This window comes from Antennarius striatus, chromosome 17 (genome assembly GCF_040054535.1).
Source record: "Antennarius striatus isolate MH-2024 chromosome 17, ASM4005453v1, whole genome shotgun sequence".
NCBI classification, from domain to species: Eukaryota; Metazoa; Chordata; class Actinopteri; order Lophiiformes; family Antennariidae; genus Antennarius; species Antennarius striatus.
Genome location: NC_090792.1, coordinates 1,986,531 through 2,013,200, shown reverse-complemented (window position 1 = coordinate 2,013,200; position 26,670 = coordinate 1,986,531). Strand labels below are relative to the sequence as shown.

The following is a 26,670-nucleotide window of genomic DNA, read 5'->3' as shown; positions in this document are numbered from 1 at the left end:
TGAGTTCATCATTTAAACTTGATTGAATGAGCTTTAACTGCAGTAATTAAGACCACTGGCATCTAGCAGGACTCAGAGAAGCCAGGATAAGAGAACATTCATGTTTTTAGCTCTTTGCACAATATAAATTTTGATCAAGTCCATTCTTTGGAAAAAAGAATGAATTTTCAACCAACAAATGATAACTTATTAATTGTTATTGGGGTAAATCAGTATATTTTGGTATGGTTTAATTTTATATTTTGTAGAAAATCAGTAGTTGAAAGGCTGACTATACAAAACTCAATCATAACATTTACGTTTTTACAACCAGTAATAATCATTCACTCCTCACCTGAATATTTATTCCAGAAAATACTTCAGCTCCTGCCTGAGAGAATCCAGAGCCGCTGGCAGTTCCACAGCATCGGTAACGCAACAAACCGCCTGCATGTCTTTCCTGAACTAGATTCTGTAACTGTGTGCATCAGAAGCTGTTCCAGCAAACTGTTGTAGAATTTGGTTTAACCAGTTTTTGAACAGTACATCTAACATAATTATTATTTATTATGTAATATCAGAAACAACAAGTGCATAAACTTTGCAAAAGAGGAGTGTGTGGCATGGTGCAGTACAGGTCCTTTTTTCCTGTATGTATTTTAGTGCTAGAACTGTTTTATCTCTATTGAAGATCGGTGAAGCAAGTTTTGTCCTTCCTTGTCTGAGTTTATCACGATAAAGGTTAAATCAACCTCAGTGTAGATTTCACAAATATTTTGCTGACATTTCTCTCTCTCTCTCTCTCCTCTCTAGGACTTATTCTCAAGAAGCTGCTGCACACTGGTAACTCTCTGAAGGTACAGCCTGAGCTCTCTGGTCTGGTTCTCTTTGTCCCCCTGTCACGTCCAGCCCTCACAGCCCAATCCTTCCCCCTCCTCTTGAGACTTTCTGTCTGCTTATCGCATAATTCTTCACATTTTTTGGATGGTGCTGGTGGCGTGTGAGGAAAAGGAGATAATGTCATTTTTCATTTAAGCACTAACTTCACATGATTCTATCAGATAGTAACTTCTAGTAAAAGCTCTGGGACATTTCCAGCTTCCATTCTCAATTAGTCTCATCTTCACGTCTCTGCTGAGTCGCCCGTGTTCCTTGGCTCTAATCCAGAGTTAGCTCCTCTTATCCCTTACTCAAACTGACTGCTGCTTTCATCTTATTGACAGAGTTGGTGAGAAATCTGTCGTCTGTCTCCCATCTTCGCTGCAGATCCGCCGTGAAGGTGTGCGTCTGTTCCTGCTGTGGATGCAGGCGTTGCAGAATAACGCAGAGCACGAGCAGCTCTGCATGTTTGCCTGTTTGATTCCTGGCTTCCCAGCTCCAATCTTCCAAAGGACCCCGCGCACCCTGGATGCTCTGATCAACCCCCCATTAAACCTAACAGAGAGTTAGTAGAGAACACACACACACACACACACACACACACACACACACACACACACACACACACATAGTTGGATCAGATTGGCAAATGGACTCACAATCATTCAATAAATAAATCTCTTGGGAGATGTATTTCACTGTATATGAAAACATTTGATTTGTATTGATGGGATATTTTAACTCATCCTGTTTTTGGTTTACCCCGTGCAGCTCAGGTTACCCCAGAAGAGATCACCCCATTGGTTCCTCCTCAGTCAGGTGACAAGAACCAGGAAGACCACACTGCTTACTTTTTAGAAGCTCTCCTCAAATACATGGTAAACCAGGTATTATCATATTTTTTTTACTAACTCAGCTAACATGATTTACAGACATCGTCACAAACAGGTACTTCATCTAATCACTAACTTCTCCACACTTAAAGGTCATCAGTTATTGACACATAAACACTTTTGTTCTGTCAGTTCCTCTTCTCGCTGCTATCAAACACATGCAGTCACACAGACACTGATAACCCTCTCCACTAAAACAATGGTGCCCGTCTCTGTTTGACCCTGCTTTGTGTGCATACTGGTGTCTTTGTAACACAAGCTTCTTGTTTTTGTCTTTTTGTGTTTCCGTCAGGCGAAGGCTCTTGAGTGGCGCTGTAAAGAGAACCACGAGCGTGGCTTCAGCTTCCTCTTTGGTCACTTCAGGAAGTTTTACCTTCCTAACATCTTTCCCAACTTTGCCATGGAAACCAGTCTCTACAACCCAATACTGGGTCAGTGATGTACAGAGTTCATTTGCTACTGGATGCTGTCAAACTTGTCATCCATTGAAACACGTTGAACACTGACTGTATCCTGTTTAAAGGCTTTCTGCTTTCCCTGTAGATGTACCTCCAATGCGCCCTAAGCCCTACTACGGTGTGGTGCGAAGGGAGCAAGATGGCAGCGAAATGGCATTCTGCACCAAAGAAAGCTTCCTTCAGGCCCGAGTCATCTTCATCCGCTGGCTGGTTTCCTTCTGGCTCGAGCCACGACCCAACACACAAGCACACATCCCAGGAACGGAGGGAGAGAACGTCCCCAAGAACATCCAGGTGATAAACGTGGACAACGGGACAAGCTGTGTGGTTTTTTTGAGTTAAAATTTATCTGCAGATCTTTTTTTCTCCAGTTGTCATTCAGTTGTTCTGTTAGAAAATAATGAAAGATGTCTAGTTTAGCATTAAGAGTAAAAACAAATATTCAATATGAACAATTTTAGACTTCAGAAGAAAAGTGAAAATAATCAAGTTAGACAAGTTTTTTTTTTCTTTTTGAGAGAAATTGTCGATGATCAATCGTTGTCATTAATTATTCAGTTGTTTACATGTCATTCACCTAATTTTTGAAATTGTGATAATGTGTTACGTCCTGTTTTGTTGTTACTTTGTATTTTTCGGTGAAGTTTTTCTCATTGCCTCCTCCTAAAAATAGTAATTACAAGCGATTAAGGTGGTTTTAGACAAAAAGGATATGAAATACGAATAAATTGTACATTTTCTTAAAAAGATGACTTGTGTGACTTAGGAACTCTCCACAGATGTTAGTGTGGGAGGTGGGGCATGTTCATCTGTTTATTTCCACGGTTCTCTGTGTAACTGCTTGTCATTTCCAGCGAGCAGCTGCTGGTCTGGCTGCTCGCTCTGCAGGCAGCTCGGACGACAGCGCTGGAGGTGGGGTTCGCTCTGATAGCCACCTGGAAGGGAGCGGGTGTTCATCCGGACTGGGTGGAGGCAGCGGGGGTGTGTGTGGGGGCCTGGGGACTGGAGAGCCAGAACAAAGCCACTCCAACACGTCTACGCTGACAGAAAGGGAGCCCAGCTCCTCTTCGCTCTGCTCCATGGATGAAGAGCAGCTGACAGACATGGAGGTGGTGAGGAGAGTGCTGACCAACTCCAGAAGCAACGTCAACTTCATCACTGAGATATTTCGACAGGTGAAGGAGAAATTACTTTATTTCCAGGGATTTGAGGAGGTTCTGAGTTTAAACTGTCTGTAATGGAGGGGATCTAAGATATCAGTAGCGCAGCTTCAATTAAAACATGCTCATATTTCCATCTGTGCCTACAAAAACAGGCTTTTCTTCTCCCGATGTGCGAAGCGGCGGCGATGCGCAAAGTGGTTCGTGTTTACCAGGAGTGGATCTCCATGGAGGACAAACCAGTGTTCATGAAGGAGCCAGAGGAGGGCCCCTATCCTGTAGCCACCGGAGGCAGTCTGGACTCAGGCTCTCAGCACGGAGAAAAGGAGGACGAAGTGAGGAAGTGCTTTAAATCGCTCAGTTAAACAGGAAGCAACTGAACAACTTCTGTGAACGTTTGAGCATACATAGATAAAATTAAATTAACATACAGTGTAGATTTTACATAATTTAACGGCAGCTAAAAGAGTATAAGTAATATGTTGGTCTAGATCAGGGGTGTCAAATTCATTCTCACCGAGGGCCACATCAGTATAATGACTGTCCTCAAAGGGCCAGATGTAACTAATAAATGTAACTAAATGTAACTCATTGTAATGTAAAATAAATGTAACTACTCCTTAATGTTAAATAACTGAATGTATTACTTATTTCAGTTACAAACATCACAGTTACACAGAAAAAATGTTTGTTTCTCTGTTATAAAATCCTTTTAATTTGTCAGGTTTTAAACCCACAGAACTCCATCAAACAATCATCAAACTATCAATGAATAAAGAAAAATAACATCAGACACAAGTTAGGATATAGACACTTTGTTCAATACATTTTTGTCAAAGTTATAAGGGGCTTAATGACTGCATTGTGGGATATGTAGTTTTGCTCAAAGCACACTTATGACCCATTTATTTTTAGACACTGACCGTTAATGCTCTCGCAGGCCACATAAAATGATGTGGAGGGCCACATTTGGCCCCCAGGCCTTGAGTTTGACACATGTGGTATAGGTTCTCACTCATTCTGGTTGACAGTTGAATCTGAAGCAACTGATGTATATTGTTACGTAAATTTACTTGGTGTGTGTGTGTGTGTGTGTGTTCCCTATTCTTCAGGGGATGAACAAGGAGGTTGACAGTGAATTGCTGGAGTATAGTGTTCATGCTGGAGTTCAGACGACACTACAGGTACAGTCCTTCACATCCACAACACAAAGGAGTCACATTGCTGCTTGTCATTGCTGTAATATTAATATAAATAGTACAACCCCCCCACGTGTTTCCTTTCCAGGTATTTATCACCCACTCTGCCAACGTTTTCCTCTTGGAACCAGCAAATGACATCAAGATCCTCCTGGAGGAGCACGTCGACATGTGCAAGCGAGTCCTCAACATCTACCGCAGCCTCGTCATGCATGAGACCATGGACCAGAAGTCATGGTAAAAAAAAGGAGCTGAACAGACACCACATATGAAATTAATCTGACTTTTAACCATGGACTGGGAGTAAATAATGTAGTGAAAATGTATTTCAGTATAACTCTTCTGTGCTTCAAGGCTCTGATGTTTACTGGTTTTATTTGTAGGGAGCAAATCTTACTGGTTCTGCTGAGGGTGACAGAGTCAGTGATGAAGAGACCTCCGTCCATCATGCCCCAGGGCAAGAAGAGCAACACTCTGTCAGGCAGACTGGCTGGACCCATCTTTCAGGTGCTTTTCTCTCTCTGTATCACACTGTCCAGATATTATTACATGGATACTAACAGTTTTATCCAGAGTGTTGTCTTTGTGGTAGAAGGACACAAAGTCTCTGTGCTGCTACATAAAAAAACAGGAATGATGCAGTCAGAGAAATACAAACTGGTTCCAGAAAGGTTGTGATACTTTTCTGTTCTGGTTTTTTACAAATTTTACGACTAGTTTATCCATCGGAGGTTATATTTTGAACACTTCAGCGAAGTCTGATTGCAATTTAGATGACGTGTATTTACTTTTTTCTTCGTCCAGGTCTGGAATCTAACTCATCCTAATAGCGCTGTCTCTTATTTCCTCTCCCTCCTCCTCTACAGACGCTCATAGTTGCGTGGATTAAGGGGAATTTAAACGTTTACATCAGCAGAGAACTGTGGGATGACCTTCTGTCTGTTCTCTCATCCCTGACTTGCTGGGATGAACTGGTTACTGAGTGGTCGCTCACCATGGAGACCCTCACCAAGGTACTGGAATGTTGTAGTCAGGGAATGCCCAGTTATCAAAGAGCTGTGTCCCGTCTAGGTTTGGATATGAATTAATTTAATTGACTTAATGTTTTAACAACAAATATTCAATGTTAATGTTATTATTAGTTGTTATTATTAATGTTAATAATCAATGTTATTGATAAATTAAAAAAACAGTCGCCTACTGAGTCTGAGGGAAGCAGTACTTGTGTTCCTCTGTCCGTGCTGGGTAATGTTCAACCGGCACGGACAGACATGAGAATGATACACACATGTTCTTTCTGCCTTTGCAAATTAAATTTTGCTGCAATTTTTACAGGTGTGGTAACATGAAATCAAAGTGTGAAAACAGTGTGTGTGTGTGTGTGTGCGTGTCTTAGGTGTTGGCCAGGAACCTGTACAGTGTTGATCTGAACGAGCTGCCTTTGGACAAGCTGAGCGAACAAAAACAGAAGAAACATAAAGGAAAAGGTTGGTCAGTCAGCAAACTCTCACATTTATATTCCTCTACACAGATTGAGGTAACGTGTTCTGGAAAAAAAAATTACCGTTTAAGTACTCTGAGACATCCGTGTTCTGTCGCACCCGTCTGCACCAGGTATCGGCGCAGAGGGCCAGCGGCAGATTGTGGATCGTTCCTTCTCCAAAGGCTGGAGCAGAGACCAACTGGGACAAGCGGCGGCCATGAGGCAGCGAAGCGCCACCACTGCCGGCTCACCGGGAATCGAAAAGGCTAGGAGCATCGTCCGCCAGAAGACAGTAGGTCAGTATACCCGCTCCCACACAACTGCAGACTCCTTTGGGCAATTTTTACATTCCTGTTCAAACCACAAACCCTGGTCTGTTTGTGTTGGAATAAAGCAGGTCTCTGTCTTTGCTCAGTGCAGTTCACAGCTTTTTTCCTTCCCAAGTAATTTCTATGACTGGGTTTCTATCCTGTACATCTGTCAGACCTACTTCCTAATAAAGTCCTGCTTATGTGAAGCTGTGGCCTTTGGTGGGAAAGAAATGATCATTACTTAGCCGTGTAATGAAATAGCAATACAAGCTTCGAGGCAAGATAATCACAACTCGTGATTCACACAAGACGTCATAAACTGCAGCTGTTGATGAACGTTGAAATAGTAATATTAGACACTTTCCACAGTGATAAAATTGGTATTGTCCATGTTTTGTAAAAGCAACAATTTCATACAACAAACACAGCCATGATTAGCTTAAAATCATGAATCAGTGTCTTGTAGACCACAATAAGTATAGATTTCATGAGATATTTGTCTTGTATTTAATACACAATGTTTTTTCAATAAAAAATCTTTTCTCTAATCATGAGTGAAGCTATTACATGTACAAACAGGAGTGTAGGATAATTACTGTGTAAAATCTAGTCCAACAATGTTCATATAATATATTTACATCCACTAAATGAGAGTTTTATTAAAATGAGATCACATGTGCTCACTTACACTTTTTCAGGTGTGCAAATTTTTTTGTTTGCATTTTCAAATCGCTTATTTAACTGTGAATGTATTCAAACTTGCAGATTAACCTCATGTTGGGGTTAGTTGATAATCTGACCTAGCCATTTTAAAATATGTTGCTCCTGTAAATTATGGTCTTGAAAGAAGAGCAGAGATGTAACAGAGTTCCAGCAGCAGCTCCCATGTCCTTGACTTTTAAACTCTTACCTGTTCCCCTCTTCTTCCCCTCACCACCTCTAGTTACTTATCACTGTAACGATACCCCTGTTGCCTCCTTCTTTCACCGTCTTCTCCTCTTTCCTTTCCTGTCTCACACTTTCCCCATCTTATTCTCTGTTCTTCCTGTACTTCCCACCTCTTCAGCTCTGCGTAGCTGCTCAACGGGGGACTCTCTGCTGTCCTCAGCCTTTATCCGCAGTGCTAAGAGCGCTCCCGCTCTGGCTCCGCCTCTTCCTGTCCTCCTCCACCACCACCACCCTTTACTACCCCCCCTTGCCGACCAGCTGGCAGGTACACACTCTGTGCATGACCTGTCTGCCTCTCTGCTTGGAGACGTTCTTGTCTTGTCTGTCTGCCTGCCGTAGTGTCAACTTTAAAACTTTTCTCCTCGTCTGTTTTTTTCTGTCTGTCATTCCTGAAGCACTGGTTTGCATGCGGCCCAGCAGGAGTCACTCACAATAAAATCAGCATTTAAGAGTCATCACTCTCCAGAAGCTGTAAAAAAAGTCAGATCAGTATCATGTGGTTTCTTTTTGTTTTGTTTTTTTATTTAAAAATGGATTAGCAAAGCCTTTGTGGGACATTTTGACACAGAAAATTTAGAGTTGATTGCTTCCAAAGTTGGCCTTTTCAAAGCGAAGTCAAGGTCAGCTTTATTGTCAAGTGTACCATATATGCCCGAAATACAGCACAGATGAAATTGCAGTCCTCTCTGACCCACGGTTAACAGGCAGTACAACAGGCAGTACAACACAGGCAGAACAACAGGAAGTACAATAGGTAGTACAACATAGGCAGTACAACACAGGAAGAACAACAGGTAGTACAACACAGGTAGTAAAACACAGGCAGAACAACAGGTAGTACAACACAGGCAGAACAACAGGCAGTACAACACAGGCAGAACAACAGGCAGTACAACAGGCAGTACAACAGGCAGTACAACAGGCAGTACAACACATGCAGGACAACACAGGCAGTACAACAGGCAGTACAACACAGGCAGAACAACAGGAAGTACAACAGGCAGTACAACACATGCAGGACAACACATGCAGGACAACACAGGCAGTACAACAGGCAGTACAAAAGGCAGTACAACACAGGCAATACAACAGGAAGTACAACACAGGAAGTACAACAGTCAGTACAACACAGGCAGTACAACAGGCAGTACAACACAGGCAATACAACACAGGCAGTACAGCACATGCAGGACAACACAGGCAGTACAACAGGAAGTACAACAGGCAGTACAACACAACAGGAAGTACAACACAGGCAGAACAACAGGACAGTACAACAGGCAGAACAGGAAGTACAACACAGGCAGAACAACAGGAAGTACAACAGGCAGTACAACGCAGGCAGTACAACACAAAGTATGAGACAAAACAGTACTCCAGCTTTTATCTTCTACAACCTCCCAACATGATTTAACCACATTTCTTATGAGTCACCTGCCTGATACCGAGTGGGCTAGAAAGAATCATTTTGATTAACTGCAGTATTTGATGTGAACTGTCGTTTTTACAGTTACATGGAGAAAGTCTGTGTGTTTGTTCTTTACATGGCCACATAAAACCTGATGTAACTACTTTCCTGACTGCCTGTTATCCCACATCGTCCGCTCTGCTGCCTGTCTTCACGTGTTTACGTCCCTTCATTATGTCTTTACTCTGGCTACACTTTTCTTACACCCAGTACCAGAATTTATCTCCTCTTCGTTTCTGTGCTCAACTCCCGATCACTGATTGTGCATGGCGTTTCATTTAGTGCGCTTCTCATTGCTTTCACTTTTGTGTGGTAGGATTTTAAACAGTATCGCAGCTCTATATTTATTTACCATATATACCATGAAAGTGTGAACTGACAAAAGGAACTAGATTTCTTTTCTTACAGTTGGAGGATTATGTACATAACCTTTGTGGTATGATATACGATAATGGCTTTATTATGTTAAACCAAAAGTAGATTGCTATTAGGATTACCACACTCCTGAAAGTTACGAGTTAAAACGGTTTCTAAATTTGTGTTTGTTTGGGTTTTTAAGCGGTGACTGTTGGTTGATGTTGATGAAATTGTAACATATCATCTTAATCCGGACTCACACTTCAGGACAGGTGAACAATCCCTCTGATTAGCCTCACCTGACAGAAGAAAGCTGGTCTGGAATTTTGGCCAATCCAAATGTTCAGCCCAGATTATCTGGCAGCATGAGGCATTTATTTACCCAGTTTTACGGCACGTTTAAGCTCAACATTTAACATGTTTACAGATTCAAAGTCTGTTTTAATGTAGATATTAGTGTATATTTTCAGAGACCATTCACACGCACGCACACACACACACACACACACACACACACACACACACACACACACACACACACACACGGGGATCATACACTCCACAAAGGAAAGTCTCAGGTGCATTTGAATACAGGACGTTAGTTGTGAGGGAACAAAAAACTTTTGCTGTTACTGTATTTGCTATTGTAGTTCAGGGGTGTCAAACTCATTTTCCCTGAGGGCCACAGCAGCACAATTCCTGTCCTCAAAGGGCCAGATGTAACTAATAAATGTAACTTAATGTAATGTAAAATAAATGTACCTACTCCTTAATGTTAATTAACTCAAATTTATTACTTATTCAAGTTACAAACATTACAGTTACACGGAAAAAATGTTTGTTTCTCTGTTATAACATGAATCCCTTTAATTTGTCAGGTTAGTAAAGCCACAGAACTCCATCAATCAAGGATCAAACTATCAATCAATAAAGAAAAATAACATCAAACACAAGTTAGGACATTAACTTTGTTCACAACATTTTTGAAAATTAGCTTAATTACTGCATTGTGGGAAATGTAGTTTTGCTCAAAGCAAACATTTGACAATCCTTTTTTTGACGTTTTGACTTAAGCTCTCGTGGGCCACAGAAAATGATGACACGGGCTACATTTGGCCCCCGGGCCTTGAGTTTGACACATGTGTTGTAGGAAGTGTCGACTTTTCACTGCCCTCTTGTGGATGTATCATTTTCAAATTTTAAATGTCTGCATGTAATAATTCTTTTTTTGTTAAGCGTCATAAGGTATATATATATATATATATATATATATGAGCCTTTATACCTCTAGACCTGCTTGCCACCCCAATTGTTCTCATAAGCGTATATATTTTTAGCCGTTTATTATGCTAATGTTTGATAGCGTGAAGCCAAACCAACCTCTCCACCTCCAGCTCTCTCAGGGATTGACTCCAACCATTTCCTCATCTACTTTCATTTGATCATTGGAACAGTACTTGAAATCAGTATTGTCTGATGCCCAGTTGCTCTCCAGTCTTGTAATGTGTGTATACTTACACTTAATAACTAAAATAATCTGTGGCGATTCTTGTTAACCAAGTTCAGCAATTAGGATCTTATAAGTCATGTGGTGTGAGCCCGGTCAGGCGTTTGACCGTTCATCAGTTACCATCATGGAGTTATAGACGGAGACAAATAGACACAGATCGTAAAATAAATCATAAAATAATATCAATGTGTGATTTTTTTAAATGTAATTCTACCCATATTTGTATTATTGTATGTGTTTACTTCTATTCCTTTTCACCCTCCACTAACCTCACCCCCCTTCCTTAATTCCAACTACCAGACCTTGAGGACCCGCCTATAACGCTGACGTCCCGCGCCACACGGATGCGTCACTCCTCCCAGAGCGAAGAGACCCCTCCCATCTCCTGTTCTGAGGTCTTCCAGGGAGGGGCTTGTGACCTGGACCCCCCGGCTCCGTCGTCCCTCGCGAGAAGCAGTAGCGCCTCTGACATCATGGAGCCTTTTATCGTAGAGCGCGTCAAAGGTGAAGAGCCCCAGAGGGATCCTGCTTCCACCCCAATCCCCCACCACCACCACCACCACCACCACTCCACAACTTCTTCCTTACTCTCAGCCAATAGTCACGCAGCTCAGCCTCTCCCACAACCCCCTACTTCTTCCTCTCCCACCCCTCATACCCTCTCTAATGGTATCGTTGCCTCTTCCTCAGAAGTACAAGATGATGCTAGTGTTTACGATCAGTTCTGGCACCAGATCGGTTCTCAGAGCCAAGGTTTTAGTTCCGATTGGGTAAGCGATTGGGATTCGGCTTTCACGCGTTCGTCTGAAAAGGAAGTCGTAGTAGGAGAGGGTGAAGCGGGGGCCGGACTAGAGGAAGACGATTTATTCTCCTCTATTAAAGACTACCTCGCTCAGAAAGAAGTTGAGAAGAAAGACGAGCCGGGAAGGAAAGATAGTCCAGATCATCCACCGGACAACGACGTCGTAACTTTACCTGTGCCTGTGTTAGTGGCAACTGGAACGCAAATGGAATACGCAGGACAGGGAGGAGAAAAACAGACTTGTAAAGATGACAGACAGGTAAGTAAATCTGTGAGGCACAGCAGCGTGGATTCAGCAGAGGAGACCGAGGGAGAGCAGCGGAGCATCTACGAGTGCCTGGAGTTGCAGTGTCAATGGCCGTCTCCCAACTCCAAAGGGTTCGCTAGCTTAGAAAGACACACGAGGGAGAAAAACGGAGGAGAAAAGGAAGCAGGACGGGATGGGAAAAGCGATGAGCGGAGAGGAAAAGAAGAGAAACGGGATGAAAGAGAAGGAGGAGCGAAGGAGAGGACCGGAAACGTCAGGCAAGACTCTCACAGAGTCGATTCCGTCCCTGAATCAGATCAACCCCCCCAAACGTCTGATGCGACTAAAGCCAAGGCTTCCCGCGGTGGAAACAAGAGGCACCATTCTGGGGGTGTTCACGTCAGCTTTCGGCCCTCCACCGAATCGGTGCAGTTCCACAACCCCCTGGAGAACAAAGAGGCCCACTGGAAAGCCCGACTGCGCCGCCTCAGTCACTTCCACACACACAGCCACTCGGCTGGGGAGAGGCCTGGGGCCGGAGCCGGGACGGGGGCTAAACAGGGAGCGGGAAGCGCAGGTAAGTTTGTCTCCGTTGGGATCGGCCACAGAGTGGGGGCGCACGACAGACTGGGCGCCGGGACCGTTACGGATAACAGCGGGGCGGGGAACGCCGCGGTATGTCTGGAGAACAGGAGCGGGACTGGAGGCGACAAGGACAAGCAGCATCACGTATCCTACGAAGGAACCGGTCTCGGCTCTGAGACGCACCCCCCAGAGGCGGCGGCGTCATCAAACAGCTCGGGTCTCTCTAGCGTGTCGTCGGGGGTGCGCGGCCGGTTGGGACGTTCCGCCTTGCGATCTCGAGCGTCCCGCTCGCGTTCCCAGGAGCCGGGCAGCACGGTGTCGCGACACCACCAGGGGGCGCTCCTGGGTGGGGTCTATAAAACTGTGGTTCACGCTCTGTCCTCAAAGCCCAGGCCTCGAGGTCAAGGGTCATCGCAAGGTTCTTCACCACAGAGGCAGGGCAGGACAGCAATGGGTGACGCGTCTCTAAGGGACCTCTACTCCCACGTCCTGGGCTACTTTGGACGCAAGACGGCTACGCCAGGTGAGGATCGCCACCGAACGAAGCTCTCACAACGGGACACAACAGATCACAACAGCTTTTTTTTGGAAAGACAGATAAACGCACCAACACACAAACATCAGCAACTCTCTGTTCCTTTTTTGGCTGTTTTTTAACTGGTTTGTTTTGACGGAATGATGTATTTTGGCTGACACTCATCATCTTGCTGCTGGACTGAGATTCAGACTCCCTGTTGATGTGTTTCCTCTTGAACGAAGCCCCCCTTCTCCAGCCTGCCTCCTGTCGAGGAATCCCCCCCAACCCCCTCCATACCACCCCCACCTGCTGGTCTACCTCGGAACCCCCCCCCCTTTGTTCACTATTCTAAGGGCTTTGGTATTTTAACCTTCTCTCCTCCTCTTCCCTCTTCTCTTCCTCCGCCCTCTCTGTGATGTTGCATGCGGCCTCCGTCTCATCTCCAGACCCGAGCCCCTCTTCACCCCCACATGTGAAACAACAGTCTGTAGAGAAACACAACTGCATGTAGAACAGATAATACCTCCTATAATAAATTGATTATCCATTTTACTTGCAGCAAGTCCCTAAGTGTCTGTCTAATTTTCTATTAGACCTTTGTTACCTTTAGACTTATGAGTAGAGATGAAAGTTGAGTTCATGTTGTTGCCGGCTGGCATTAGTGATTTTCATCCTAATGTGTAATTTCATTTTGAACCACTAGGGTGCATCAGAGGACTTATGTGAAATTTGCCTTTCCAGCATTGTGCACATTGAATGGATTAGAAAAGACATGCACTTTCAAATTGAGATGAATGGTTATTTGCCTTGGACATTACCGTGAAAAATCAGATATGATTACTGATGTGTAGTAGAATAAACAAGAATTCCTCTATTTTTGAATGATTTCTGGAGGTTTTATATTCTGATTGATCAGCGACATCTGTCTTGATACGCGAGGACTGTTTGGCAGACGTGTTCTCTTTTTGCCGGTTAAGATGTGCTGCTTGCCAGCTTGAGTCAAGTAGCACCTATTAATGATACATATATTAGTTTTTGCTACACTTTTATTTCAGATATATTAAAGGTTCCACATAAGATGATACAGACATTGATAATTATCTGTTGAAATAACATTGTGTAGGTTAAAAAATGACATTCTCTCATTAAGAGAGGAATTTAAGCACAAGCCTCAGCACCTTAATTTTATTTACATGAATATATAATAAATATTTTAAGCTCTTTATATCCAAAGGTCACACATTTAGTCCTGATTCATACAGCACGAGTGTCAGGATCTGAATAAGTTCATGCAGACTCTCCTAGTTTAGTTCTATTTCCTGTTTCCTGCTAATGATATCTATAGCTTTTGGATTTGCTGTTACGGTAACATTACTTCACGTTTGAAAACACAGAAACTCTTTTAATGTGAAGTAAATCTTTGAAGGAATCTGACACATTTATCACTCATAGTAAAGATTTAACCTACAAAGCAGGCACATATATAAATTGTTAACTAAGTAATGCAGCATACAGGAAGTTTATGGTATCAAATTAAATGTTCATGTCACTGTGGGTCTCTAAATCAGAGAAAACTGAGCTGCATTTGAATGTTTTGTCTCCTCGTGTTAACACTTCCTCTGATCGTGCAAATATTGTTTCACATATTGATCAAGTGCACTTTCTCATCACATAGCAAGCCTTTATAACTTCTGATTCTAACTTTACGAACACTGGTGGAGCCTAACCATGCAACACACAACTCCAGACCTTATCACTAAGACTGTGCATGTCTTTGGTCAATCAATAGAATGAGCTTCAACAGCTAGATCTGGAATGCTGCCCTGAACCAGTTCTCATTCAGATCTTCAATGACGACCAACTTTGAAGCTTATGTCCAGTGCTGGGGGCCACTGGAGCTGCTGTGTTGTTTTGCTGTGCTGCATTTTTAATTCTGTATTTGCTTTCTCCAATGATCTGTCAATGAAGTGTTTGTCCTGAATTTCAATCAAAGGTACTGATTGGCTACCAAAAAAAATGCCATTTTATCTGTTCTTTGTGACAGAAATGTCCCAGAGAAGCTGCTTGAGACCTCATTGTTCAGGCCAACATGAAGCTTTAAGCCTTATATAAGCCGATTGGTGTAGGTGATGTCATGGCAAATAACCATAACCATTAAAGTTAATGCTGGAGTAACGTCAGCCATATTGACCTGAACATGGGCTGTTGTCAGTCGAGTCTTTACATCGTTTGCTGATAACTTCAGTTCTTTGTAGCAACGGGTTTTGTGACCATGGTTTGGATTTTTTAATTATTTTTTTAAAACTTTGTTTGCACCTCTGATCACATCTGAACCAAACGGTCTCTTGCAACAAGCAAGTAAATATTAAGATCTACAGCCAGTGGCTGTGGAATAAATGAATGTTCACATTCTGAAACAGATAAAGGTTTGATCAGCAAAGTGGCAGCAAAGTTGTGATTTTAACTCAGTGTTTAGAAAGAGAGGGTCACCGCTCTGAATCCTCTGTCAGCTCCAGTAGCTCCGAGAATTAAAGGTCAGTTGTTTTAATCCGTAGACTCCACATTCGGTTTGATTTGGGACTCGTGAATGCTCTCTATCCTGAGTGAACAAAATCACACTGACCACCATAAATCCTAGAAGACCAAACAGCAACGTAACCCATGGTAACGTAACTGCACTAATGTAGGCGTATGATTTGCTGCTTGTTTGGACCTAACAAGTTGGTGTGCGCTCGCTCTCTGTGCATGGTGTGAAATAATTTCTGCTTTGCTTTTTCTGGTGGCTTTGCCTGCTGCCAAACAGTCTGCTGCTAACATCAGGGCCTACAGTACACACACACACACACACACACACACACACACACACACACACACACACACACACACACACACACACACACACACACACACACATCAGGACTGTTCAGACCAAGAAGCTCCAATTTACTCTATGAATATTGTGATACTTTTATCTAATATGTCTGCCATGACAGTTAAGGAAGAAAGTGAAACCGACTAAATTATAAGCGAGCACAAAGGGCAAACCCCCCCAAATAATCAACTTCCAGGGGCTTTTTGAGTGAATCATGTGTCATTTATAATAAGTACATTAATGAGCAACATTACATCTTAGTAATTACAGTAATTTCCGCACCATAAGGCGCACCTTCAATGAACGGCCCATGTAAAAAGAAAAAGAAAATCACATATAAGGCGCACTAGGTATTTGAGAGAATTAAAGGCTTTAAGGTGTGCCTTATAGTGTGGAAAATACTCAGTTTTATGTCTGTGCCTTGTTTGTGAGTAGAAGGGTCTGTCAACGTTGTGTTTATCCATTTCTTTTCTTATTTGATTGTCAGTGTCTTGAGTACACATCTGTGTGTCTTGAAGCTTTTATTTTTTACGTTTTGTGTGTAGATATGATTGCTGTGTGTCTTAAATATTATCATATCGTCTTCTTCCAGTCAACAAAGAGGAGGTGGTCCAGAAGGCTCGTCCGGTCTCCAGTGATGTCGGAGGCACCAACCCAAATTTCTCTGACCTCATGGATGAGTTCATCCAAGAGAGGCTGAGGGCCAAAGGAACAGTTAGTAAAATACACACACACACACTCACACACCGATTGATGATTCAACTTCCACTGTCACAGCAAAGAAATCTACGTCTCCCCGATACCCAGGGTCGTCGTGGCAGCAGTCCAGGAAGCCTAGAGGTTCCTAGGGACCTTCCAGAGCTCCTAGAGTCGGGTCAGAGTCCTGGATCGCGACCTTCGGATGATCTCCGTCCCGTTGACGATCCGGGGGTTCCCTCTGAATGGACGTCACCTGCAAGTGCAAGCGGCTCTGATGTCGTCAGCTCAGATAGCCAATCGGACTCCTTTAACGCCTTTCAGTACTCCACCTGCAAGTTCGATAGTAAGGAACGAAACGACACTCATCTGTTTGCTGCAGTTTTTCTTGACACATGTTCATGACTAATTTGAGTTTGGTATCTTGTCAAACTATAAAGACTAAATGTACATAATAGATGAGGGAGGGACGAAACCGTTTCAGTACAGAAAGGAAGGTTTTTCTGTCAGACTTCAATCACATTACAGCCCTTCTTTAATGTTGGGGGTGGGTGTTAGCCGAATGTCTCCTTTATTTACAGTGTGTGTTCTTCACTACATATCCTCACAATCTTCTTCATTTGAGCCTTAAAGGTGTGCATCGCATTTCTTATTTTTAATAAGGTGTAATTGGACTTTTCATGTTATTTTTACTCACGTTCACCTATGATAGAGGTTATGGACTATGTACATAAGCGTAAATTGATTTTTCTTTTTCAGTAGTGGAACCATCTGCGTCCTTGGACTCAGACATTCTCATTTTAATTACTATAAATTACATTTATTTAGTTCTTTTTTTTTCTGGACATGTCTTTACAGCAGACATCAACACCTTCATCTCATTTGCAACAACATCTGAAAAAAAGGGCTGATGGGTAAAAGCCGTTTGGGTTGTGTAGTTCCCGTATAAATGCGATCAATTTTGACGATAATTGTGGCAAATTGTTGTTTGTGTCTTCATACATCTTCATCAGTCCTTTTAGTGAACGTAAGTTGTTTAGTGGCCTTTGAATGAACACAAGCTGAAGGTAGAAGATGAAACATGAAGCCCTGCATATCAGATTTTTACATTGTGAAATCCCCGATAAACATATAATTGTCCATGTTTGTGTAGATTTTGCTTTCAGTTCAGAAGCTTGTGGAGGAGGATCTGGGTCTGGAGGTGGGCGAGGAAGTTCTCTGGACCAGGACAGCCTCGGAGGGGCCATGGTTTGCGAAGAACATGAAGTTGCCAGTTTGACAACGCTTCACCTCGATTCGGAGACCAGCAGCCTGAGCCACACCGTCACCGTTACCGGTACATCCATAACAAAGACATCTAGTCTAAATATTAATTCTTTGCACCATTACTAGCGTAATTCATTCCATAATTGTAATATTTCCATCTTTTATCCATATTTCTAAACACATCTTGATATTTTTCTACCCCCTCTGTCTCACTTTTATTGTCCCGTCAAGGTTCAGAGAGCGCCTCTCCCATGCATTCTCTCGGAGGCTCTCGCTCCCAGACGCCATCCCCCGCCACTCTGACGGCCGAGCACGCCGACCACACACACTCCCACCCACACACACACCTGCAGCTGGACCAGAAGCTCCACAACTCCGTCCTGCAGACTCCTGATGACCTGGGTAACGATCACACACCCGTACGACCGTTTACTTCATTCTGCTGAAAGAGAGGACGCTTAGTTAATCAATCAACCCGTTGTAGAAACCAGCGAGTTCCCCAATGAGGACTGCAGTGTGATGGCGGGAGGCTCTCTAACCGGATGGCACTCAGATGTTGCCACGGTAATGTGGCGGAGGATGCTGGGTATCCTGGGGGATGTAAATAGCATCAAAGACCCAGAGATCCATGCTCAGGTTTTCGACTATCTGTGTGAACTCTGGCAAAACCTAGCCAAGGTGTGTACTGACATGTGCTGCACAATTACAACTTTTTGTGTGAAGTTTCTTTTAATATAGAGGAATAATTATTCTTTTCAGATAAGAGATAATTTGGGAATCTCTCTGGACAACCAGTCGTCGCCCCCTCCCCCTGTTCTGATCCCACCCCTGAGAATCCTGACTCCCTGGCTCTTTAAAGTAGGTTTGAAAGCTCCTCTGCTATTCATTCCACACTTATGTAGCTACACAGCAGAATAAAGAAGCATTTAATCATACTTGACGTGTTTCTGCGCATTCATAGGCCACCATGCTGACAGAGCGTTACAAGCAGGGGAAGCTTCACGCCTACAAGCTGATCTGCAGGATTATGAAGAGACGACAGGACGTTTCCCCAAACACAGACTTTCTAACGCACTTCTACAACATTATGCACCAAGGACTGCTGCACCAAGACCAGGTAGAGTGGGTGTCACATGGGTGTGTTATGGTGATCAGGATATTATATTGATAGAAGTTCCAATAAAATTAATGTAGTAATTGTCACAAACTTAACTCGTACAAGACGTACCGCTAAAAGTGTTTAACAAGAAGAGAATTGCATGAATTAGGAGAGTCATAGAAAATTAATCTAAGCTTGAGAATAATAATGCAAAGATGCATCAAAACAAGAATGATAATAAGACTTCAAGATTAAGCTGAGATAAGGTTGAAGATAAAACACTGAGTATTGATGAGGGTTAAGTTAAAAATAGTGCATGCAACTTTTATTTTCAATGATAATTATGGTGATTTTTAAAACATAAATAAAGCATTAAAATACCATATTCGACTTTGGTTTTGCGATGTAATTTATATTTTTTTTAAATAAAATATTTGTAAGCAACCAAAGCCACTGTTGAGGTCCTTCTTAGAGATCAGGGACTTTAATGTTTCTTCTTGTCCAAACTTCAGTTTTTTCACACCCACCGACATTTATTTTTATTAACTTCCACCAAAATATAACCTGAAGGAATTCATGATTCTAACCATGAACACGAGGAGAAAGGGAGCTTGTTGGAGAAGATATGAGTTAGAATGAAGTGGAGTGTAATTTTTTTTAGATGAGATCACCCACCTCTAATGGGTGATCTCTAGTTCAGGTATTCTGTGTTTCACTATAACTAAGTTAATCAGAATGAATGTGTGGGCCTTGATCGTGTGTAAAACAGACTTGTGTTTTTCTCCAGGACATTGTGAACACCATCATAAAGCACTGTAGTCCCAGATTCTTCAGCATCGGTCTACCTGGAGGCACCATGCTGATTCTTGACTTCATCATTGCAGCTTCTAGGGTGACCGCCTGCTCATCCCTCAACGTAAACACACAGCAGCATCCTCACACACAGCAAAGTTCACACATCTGAACAGAACAAACTCCACTGAGCTGCAGCTTCCTGCTTTACTTTCTGTCTTTTTATCTCCCACTCCTCCCTCCTCTCCAGGCTCCAAGAGTTGAGGCCCAGATCCTGCTCGGCTCTCTGGTGTGTTTCCCCAACTTTTACGGGGAGCTTCCAGCCCTCCATCCCACCACAGTCGACGTGGTGCTGACAAAGTTCCCGGATGTCAAGGTGCAGACACTATTTTGTTTTTGAGAAGCTAAAACGAGAAATTATGTTTGTGTCTTGAATGTGTGTCATCTCTTTGACAATTGGATAGGAGATTAAAGCATAGAGAGAGGGAAAAAATGAAAGTGTTTCATCATGAAAAGATGTCATCTTAAACCTGACCTCTGTTTAAGGCTCAGGGCCACCACTTTAAACAGATGCGCTTCACTTTGGGTATTATCCAGTCGAAACAACACAACCAGACAGAAAATAGGTTAATGCCTCATCAGTCATTCTTGTAAGAGTCCAGAACTGTGGGAGTCGTGTTGTTATTGTTGTTGTTGCTTTGTAAACTGTTAATGCAATGCATGGCAGCGTCTCAGGACTTCTTATCGCTTTCTTTGGTTCCTTTCAAGGCAGGAACTTGTTTGGAATCAGTAAACGGTCATTAACACTGACCGGAGGGACTCGACTGGCCAAGTCTGTGAATGTGTGTGAAGAAAAGTCTGCATGATACCTTTGTGTCCATAATTAGTAAAACACTTGTTTACAATTCATATTAACAGCTTTTAATGTAATTGAATTAAATTGTCGTTTTTTGAGAAACTGCGTGTTTCAGCAAAAAAGGGAAGGAACTTTGTTGTTGGACGAATAATCTTTGTAGAGATGATCTTGTTGAGTTTGTGGTTGTGTCTTTTTTAGGAGCATGTCATCAAAACCATCCTTTCCTCAGCCAGAGATGAACCCTCTGCTCCAGCGAGGTAAGATGATCCAGCAGGAGGACATCGAACTTCACCCGTTTGTCTTCAATATGTGCTTTTATTTGTATGTGTCTGTTTACACATGACTCACTCTGTATATGTTATCTCTCACTAGGTGTGTGGCTCTCTGTAGTCTGGGCATCTGGCTGTGTGAGGAGTTGGCTCACGGGACCCAACACAAACTGATCAAAGACGCCCTCAATGTCATCAGTGTTACTCTGAAGGTCAGTCATTAATCTACACTGTATCAGAAAGCGTTCAACTTCCTGGACATCAAACACAAGATATCAACCCAGCGGGGGTCAAACTCATTTTGACTAATGTAACATAAATCCAAGTACAGGTAGTCGCCGACTTACGACCTATGCGACTTACGACCGACCGACTTTACGACCACAATGTCCGGGTAGGGCGGGGCCTTCCCTCCAGCCACAGTACTCACGCTCTGAGACTCCCGTGCCCTCTTCAGTCACCACGCCGCACACACACTGTTAGTCACACTGTGAGATCAGTAGCTCAGCCAAGTAGAGTGCAGCACACTTCTTCCTTGTCTGTATAGGTATACCTCCAAGATGTCTAGCAAGAGGAAATTGTTTTCATCATCTTCTCAGGCTGCAAAGAAGGCAAGACGGGCCATCGATCTGGACACAAAAATGATGGTGATAAAACAGCACGAAGGAGGAAAAAAAGGGAATGTGATCGCACGCGACTTAAAGTTATCACACTCTACTGTGTCAACAATTCTGAAAGACAAAGATAGGATCCGTGAAGCTGTGAAAGGTTCGGCATCTATCCATTCAACAGTAATTACAAAACAACGCACCGGGCCCATTCATGAAATGGAAAAATTACTGCACATTTGGATGGAAGATCAGATTCAAAAACGGACTCCATTAAGCCTTTTTACTGTGCAGACGAAGGCTAGAAGTCTATTCCAGACTTTGAAGGAACGTGCTGGAGAAGACCACGGTCAGCATTTTGTGGCTAGTACTGGGTGGTTCAAAAGATTTAAGAAAAGATTCCAGCTGCATAACGTTCGAGTGACCGGAGAAGCAGCGAGTGCAGATGACAAAGGAGCACGTGAGTTTGTCGCCAGTCTTGATGAACTGATCACAGAAGAGGAGTATCTTCCAGAACAAATCTTCAATGTTGATGAAACTGGGTTGTTCTGGAAACGAATGCCAGAACGCACCTACATCCATAAGGAAGCCAAAAGCATGCCTGGATTTAAACCCTACAAGTTAAGGCTGACTGTGCTGCTCGGAGGGAACGTGAAAGGGTTTAAGCTTAAGCCTTTCTTAATTTATCATTCAGAAAACCCACGTGCCTTCAAGAATGTAAACAAACAGACTTTGCCAGTTTCATATCGTGCTAACAGGAAGGCATGGATGACCCAGGCATTGTTTGAGGATTGGTTTATCAATTGTTTCATTCCTCAAGCGCGAGAATACTGTTTGGAGAACGGAATTCCTTTCAAGATTTTGCTGCTCCTCGACAACGCACCTGGACATCCACCTCACTTATCTGACCTCCATCCAGATGTAAAAGTGATTTTTCTGCCACCCAATACAACTCCACTTATCCAACCCATGGATCAGGGTTCAATTGCTGCATTCAAGGCAAACTACCTCCGTACCACCTTTGCACAAGCCATAACTGCTATGGATGCAGACCCAGAACTATCGCTGCCAGATTTTTGGAAACAGTACAACATTCTACAGTGTATCAAGAATATTGCTACTGCTTGGGAGGCTGTGACGGAGAAATGTATGAATGGGGTATGGAAAAACTGTGTCAAGCGTTACGTGAACTCTTCTGCGGGATTTGAAAGTGACGAAGAACTTGAAGAGCTTCGGGAGAAAATAGTTAAACTGGCAAAAAACCTCTCCTTGGAGTGTGAAATGGAAGATATCGAGGAGCTGCTAGACAAAGAATCAGGAGAACTTACGAATGAAGAACTGATCGCGCTGGAAGAAGAAAGAATGGAAGAAGAAGAGAGAAGAGGAGCAGAGAGAGAAGAGGAGGAACCAGAAAAAAAGTTTACCACCAAAGGATTGTCAGAAGGCTTTTCCCTCTTAAATAAACTCCTTGCACACTTTGAAGACATGGACCCAAACATAGAAAGATTTGCAAGGATTGAACGGATGGCAAACGACGCTTTCCGTCCTTATCGTGAAATTTATGAGGAGAAAAAGAAACGAACACTTCAGACAAAGCTCACAATGTTTATGAAAACATCGTCTCCCGCTCCCACCAACCCACACACTGCCCCAGCTGACGATCCGGACGACCCCCAGCCAAGCACCAGTTATGCCAGCAGCCACTAAGTTTGTACAGTACAGTACAGTACTGTAGTACGTACGTATACGTATTTTACGGTCTTTGCATTTTGGTATTTCAACACTACATCGTTTTTCATTTTGTATGTTTTTTACATAATAAACTAATTGTATTGCAGTACGGTGTTGATTCTTTGACTTGAACGTGACAAACGTAAAAATATGGAACAGTATGATACGGTATCTAGAGAAAATGATCAGAGAGACGCCACCCCCCCCGCTCCTTCGTGTTTCACACTAGGCGAGAAAAAAAAATTTGCATTTTTACGCAAGGGTCGATTTACGACCGGATCGATTTACGACCGATCTCTCGGTCCCAATCGCGGTCGTAAGTCGGCGACTACCTGTACTTCTTAATGTTAAATAGCTCTATTCTGTTATAACATAAAACCTTTGAATTTGTCAGGTTATTAAACCCACAGCACTCCATCAATAAATGATCAAACTATCAATGAATAAAGAAAAATAAAATCAAACACAATTTAGGACATTAACTGTAGTCAGAGTTGAAATGGGCTGAATTACTGCTTTGTGGGAAATGCAGTTTTGCTTGAAGCACACTTTTGACCCATTTATTTGTAGACACTGACTTTTTATGCTCTCGTGGGCCACATAAAAGAAAGCTTCGAGCCACATCTGGCCCCCGGGCCTTGAGTTTGACACATGTGTATTAACCAATTACTGACGGACAAAGCATGAAGGGTCACACGTCAGTCCAAACGCGATGATGTCACGCAGCCGCTGGCTTTTGCTCGTTCACTAACTTTATCCCTGCTGACCACGGTCCAATGGGATCAGGCCATAGCAGTGACTCGGTATCAAACAGACAGCCGATTGGCTGCTGCTCTGTGCTGCTATTGCCTGAACATCTGCACCCATTCTGTCTGGATGTTTGATTAGTTTTGCTTTAATAAAACTTGATTAACTAAATAATGTTCAGTTAAACAAGCAAGTTGAATATATTAATGCAGCTTAAATTAAAATTGAACAAAGCCAGTTTAATCTATAATAGTAACTTTCTAATGTATATTTGGAATTTTGATGTCAATATTTTTTAGAGTAATTTACATTCTTTTTTCACATAGTTCTATAAAATCTGTTAACTGAATGGATCTGCATTTTTATATGTTGTGTGATTAACTCCGTGGTATCATTGTTTTATGTGCTTTTCAAAGTGATCAAAATGTAATAAAATAAATAAAGCACTGTACTGTGATCGTATATGTATACTGGAACTTTTATAAAACATTTATTGGATGAAACGGTTCACAGGTCACCAACGTGTGAATAACGAGCTGAAACTGAGGGAGAATGGAGGGAGTTGATTTGACTTTATTAACACTGTGAGACTGAAGACTGGATATTTTTTGTCACTAATGTGATTAACATAGTGGGATGCTGGGAGCCAAGGTATGATGGGAAATGTTGTTGTGGATGTCTGTTAGAAAGGGTGGAATTGCCTCAGTCGGTATTGTCTGTTTCAGGCCACTAGACCGGGAGGCCAGAGCATCAGAATAAAACCATCCAACATTCACTGTCTCATCCGTGGCCAAGTGGCTCTAGATGGACACACACACGAACACACACACACATACCTTTTCCATCTTGGAATCCCTAGGTTGTGTATCGGCAGCCAATGGCCTGCTAAGACATTGCAGCTACACACACACTCACACACACTTGCATTCACACACTCCTGGGAGCAAACCCTGGACTGTCAATATGTTTGGTCCTCCTTCAGATAGGAGACTAATCCAGCGGGAATGCTACAAGCTGTGTCCCACACACACATACACAAACACACACTCACACATGCTCACTACCATACATCCAATACATGTACAATAAATAAACATGTTGCCCACTTTATCATCTCATTCATTCAGACCATCAGATTCAGATACGAACAAAGCAACACAAGCAGCTTCTTTGTTAGATGTTCATGCAGAACCACTTTTTTCTATCCCATAATTCAGTCCGTCTTCTATTCACCACCCTTTCTCATTTGCAGCTGATTGTTCTCATTTAAACCCTTGTGATGATAGTTTTTCTCTATTTTATCGGACGTCTGCTGCTGATTTCTTCTTAATGTCATTAAAGCTGAATTTATAAATCTGCACTGAGTTTCTCTAATTTAACATTATCTAGATTTAATTCAAACAGCTTTTGAAGTACTATGAAATCAGTGGCTAATTTTATGAAATTAAGAAATAAATGAAAATAGTAATTACAAGGATAACCATTTACAGCCTAATTATCAATAACTTGTATGACTTGCAGTAGGGGTGTCCAAACTTTTCCCACTGACGTCCACATACAGAAATCATTTAAGTATGGACGTCACCGCTGTGCCTGAATAACTGTTTGTGTTTTATCATCCAGTATCCCAATAAGAACGTAGCTCTGGTGGCTTCAGACGTTCTTCACCTCCTGATCAGTCACGTGGGTCACCTTCAGAAATTCCCCCCTGACACGCCGAAGAAGATCGTAGAGGTGAGGAAGAGCTTCCTGTGCCTTTATTTATTACTAGAATATTTTTACACTGTATTTATTTATTCAGTGATGCTTTTGTTCATTAGTAAGTCAGACATTCTTGGGTATGTATGGTTTTCTTTAAAGCCCAGACTTATTCCAGTCATATTGCTGTATTTTGTTGTCATTTTTTTTTAATAATTAGAGTATCAGTAGGGACAGCAGTTTCACTCTAGCAACATTTTTGTCTGAATTTATTTCCCCCAGATTTTGATTGCCACCATCACATACCTGCTGCCAGCCACCGAGTCCTCGCCTCATGAACTGGATAAGAGGGTAAAAATAAAAGCTCAATAATGCCATATTTTTGAATCTCTTCGCTCTGAGAACCTAAAGCTGTGTTTTGCAGCTGGTCGTGTCCCTCCTCTTGTGTCTGTTGGACTGGGTGATGGCTCTGCCTCCAAAGACTCTCCTTCAGCCTGTTCAGACACGAAGCCCTCCTGAGAAGGACCAGCCCCACAAAACTCTGCTCAGCTGTATTTATAAGGTATGCCTGAGATTTATTCATCGATGCCAGTCAATAATATTGTGTTCCACGCATCACATGAAACGCTTTCGTGACCATATGATACATAAAACTATAGGACAGGACTTCTTTTGTTTTACATGTGCAGTTGCAGGTTGCAGTCGTGTGTACACACAAGTTATTCAATCACTGAATCATGCATTTCTCCAAGCGTTATAAGTTATAAATATAGAAGTATAAGAATCAGCGCAGTGAAGATTAACCATACAACACCTCTTTGTCCAGGTGTTGCACGGTTGCGTCTATGGAGCTCAGTCTTTCAGCAGTCCCAAGTATTTCCCGCTGCAGCTTTCGGACCTGCTGGGTCCGGACTACGACCCGTTCCTGCCGTTAGAGAGCCTCAGAGAACCAGAACCGCTGCACAGCCCGGACTCTGAACGCTCCAGCAAGCTGCAGCCTGTCACTGAAGGTATTTTTGCTGAACAACAGGGGCGGATTATAGATCATTAACTCACGTCGACACACATTTAGTCAAATGCATTTGGCTTTTCCACGTGATCAGAAGTATCATCGTGTGTCTCACACACATACAAGCACCACTCTGTCACGCAAACATACGTAGTGATGAATTTAATGACCCAACATTGAGCCGCTCTAATGCAGCTCAGCAGAGATGGATAAAGTTAGTTGTGTGTGTGT

The 26,670-nt window shown here is 42.7% G+C and overlaps 1 protein-coding gene across 7 annotated transcripts in view; it reads left to right on the top strand.

The window, feature by feature from the left end:
• Nucleotides 1-26,670, top strand: part of ralgapa1 (Ral GTPase activating protein catalytic subunit alpha 1) — a 63,725-nt gene that overhangs the window by 5,158 nt on the left and 31,897 nt on the right. For 2 of the 7 annotated variants that reach the window (XM_068338753.1, XM_068338755.1), the window contains exons 4-34: nt 352-409; nt 793-836; nt 1,246-1,423; nt 1,630-1,745; nt 2,044-2,182; nt 2,295-2,503; nt 3,064-3,384; nt 3,525-3,704; nt 4,482-4,553; nt 4,657-4,805; nt 4,952-5,075; nt 5,435-5,581; nt 5,965-6,055; nt 6,183-6,347; nt 7,429-7,575; nt 10,946-12,802; nt 16,261-16,382; nt 16,476-16,710; nt 17,518-17,700; nt 17,862-18,032; nt 18,115-18,308; nt 18,390-18,488; nt 18,592-18,747; nt 19,517-19,645; nt 19,772-19,897; nt 20,576-20,634; nt 20,750-20,858; nt 25,356-25,466; nt 25,713-25,781; nt 25,855-25,992; nt 26,257-26,440. In XM_068338753.1, coding sequence (XP_068194854.1) covers nt 352-409; nt 793-836; nt 1,246-1,423; nt 1,630-1,745; nt 2,044-2,182; nt 2,295-2,503; nt 3,064-3,384; nt 3,525-3,704; nt 4,482-4,553; nt 4,657-4,805; nt 4,952-5,075; nt 5,435-5,581; nt 5,965-6,055; nt 6,183-6,347; nt 7,429-7,575; nt 10,946-12,802; nt 16,261-16,382; nt 16,476-16,710; nt 17,518-17,700; nt 17,862-18,032; nt 18,115-18,308; nt 18,390-18,488; nt 18,592-18,747; nt 19,517-19,645; nt 19,772-19,897; nt 20,576-20,634; nt 20,750-20,858; nt 25,356-25,466; nt 25,713-25,781; nt 25,855-25,992; nt 26,257-26,440 — 6,082 coding nt within the window. The remainder of the gene's footprint in view (nt 1-351; nt 410-792; nt 837-1,245; nt 1,424-1,629; nt 1,746-2,043; nt 2,183-2,294; nt 2,504-3,063; nt 3,385-3,524; nt 3,705-4,481; nt 4,554-4,656; nt 4,806-4,951; nt 5,076-5,434; nt 5,582-5,964; nt 6,056-6,182; nt 6,348-7,428; nt 7,576-10,945; nt 12,803-16,260; nt 16,383-16,475; nt 16,711-17,517; nt 17,701-17,861; nt 18,033-18,114; nt 18,309-18,389; nt 18,489-18,591; nt 18,748-19,516; nt 19,646-19,771; nt 19,898-20,575; nt 20,635-20,749; nt 20,859-25,355; nt 25,467-25,712; nt 25,782-25,854; nt 25,993-26,256; nt 26,441-26,670) is intronic. The other 5 variants (XM_068338754.1, XM_068338757.1, XM_068338758.1 and 2 more) reach the window with 5 other exon arrangements.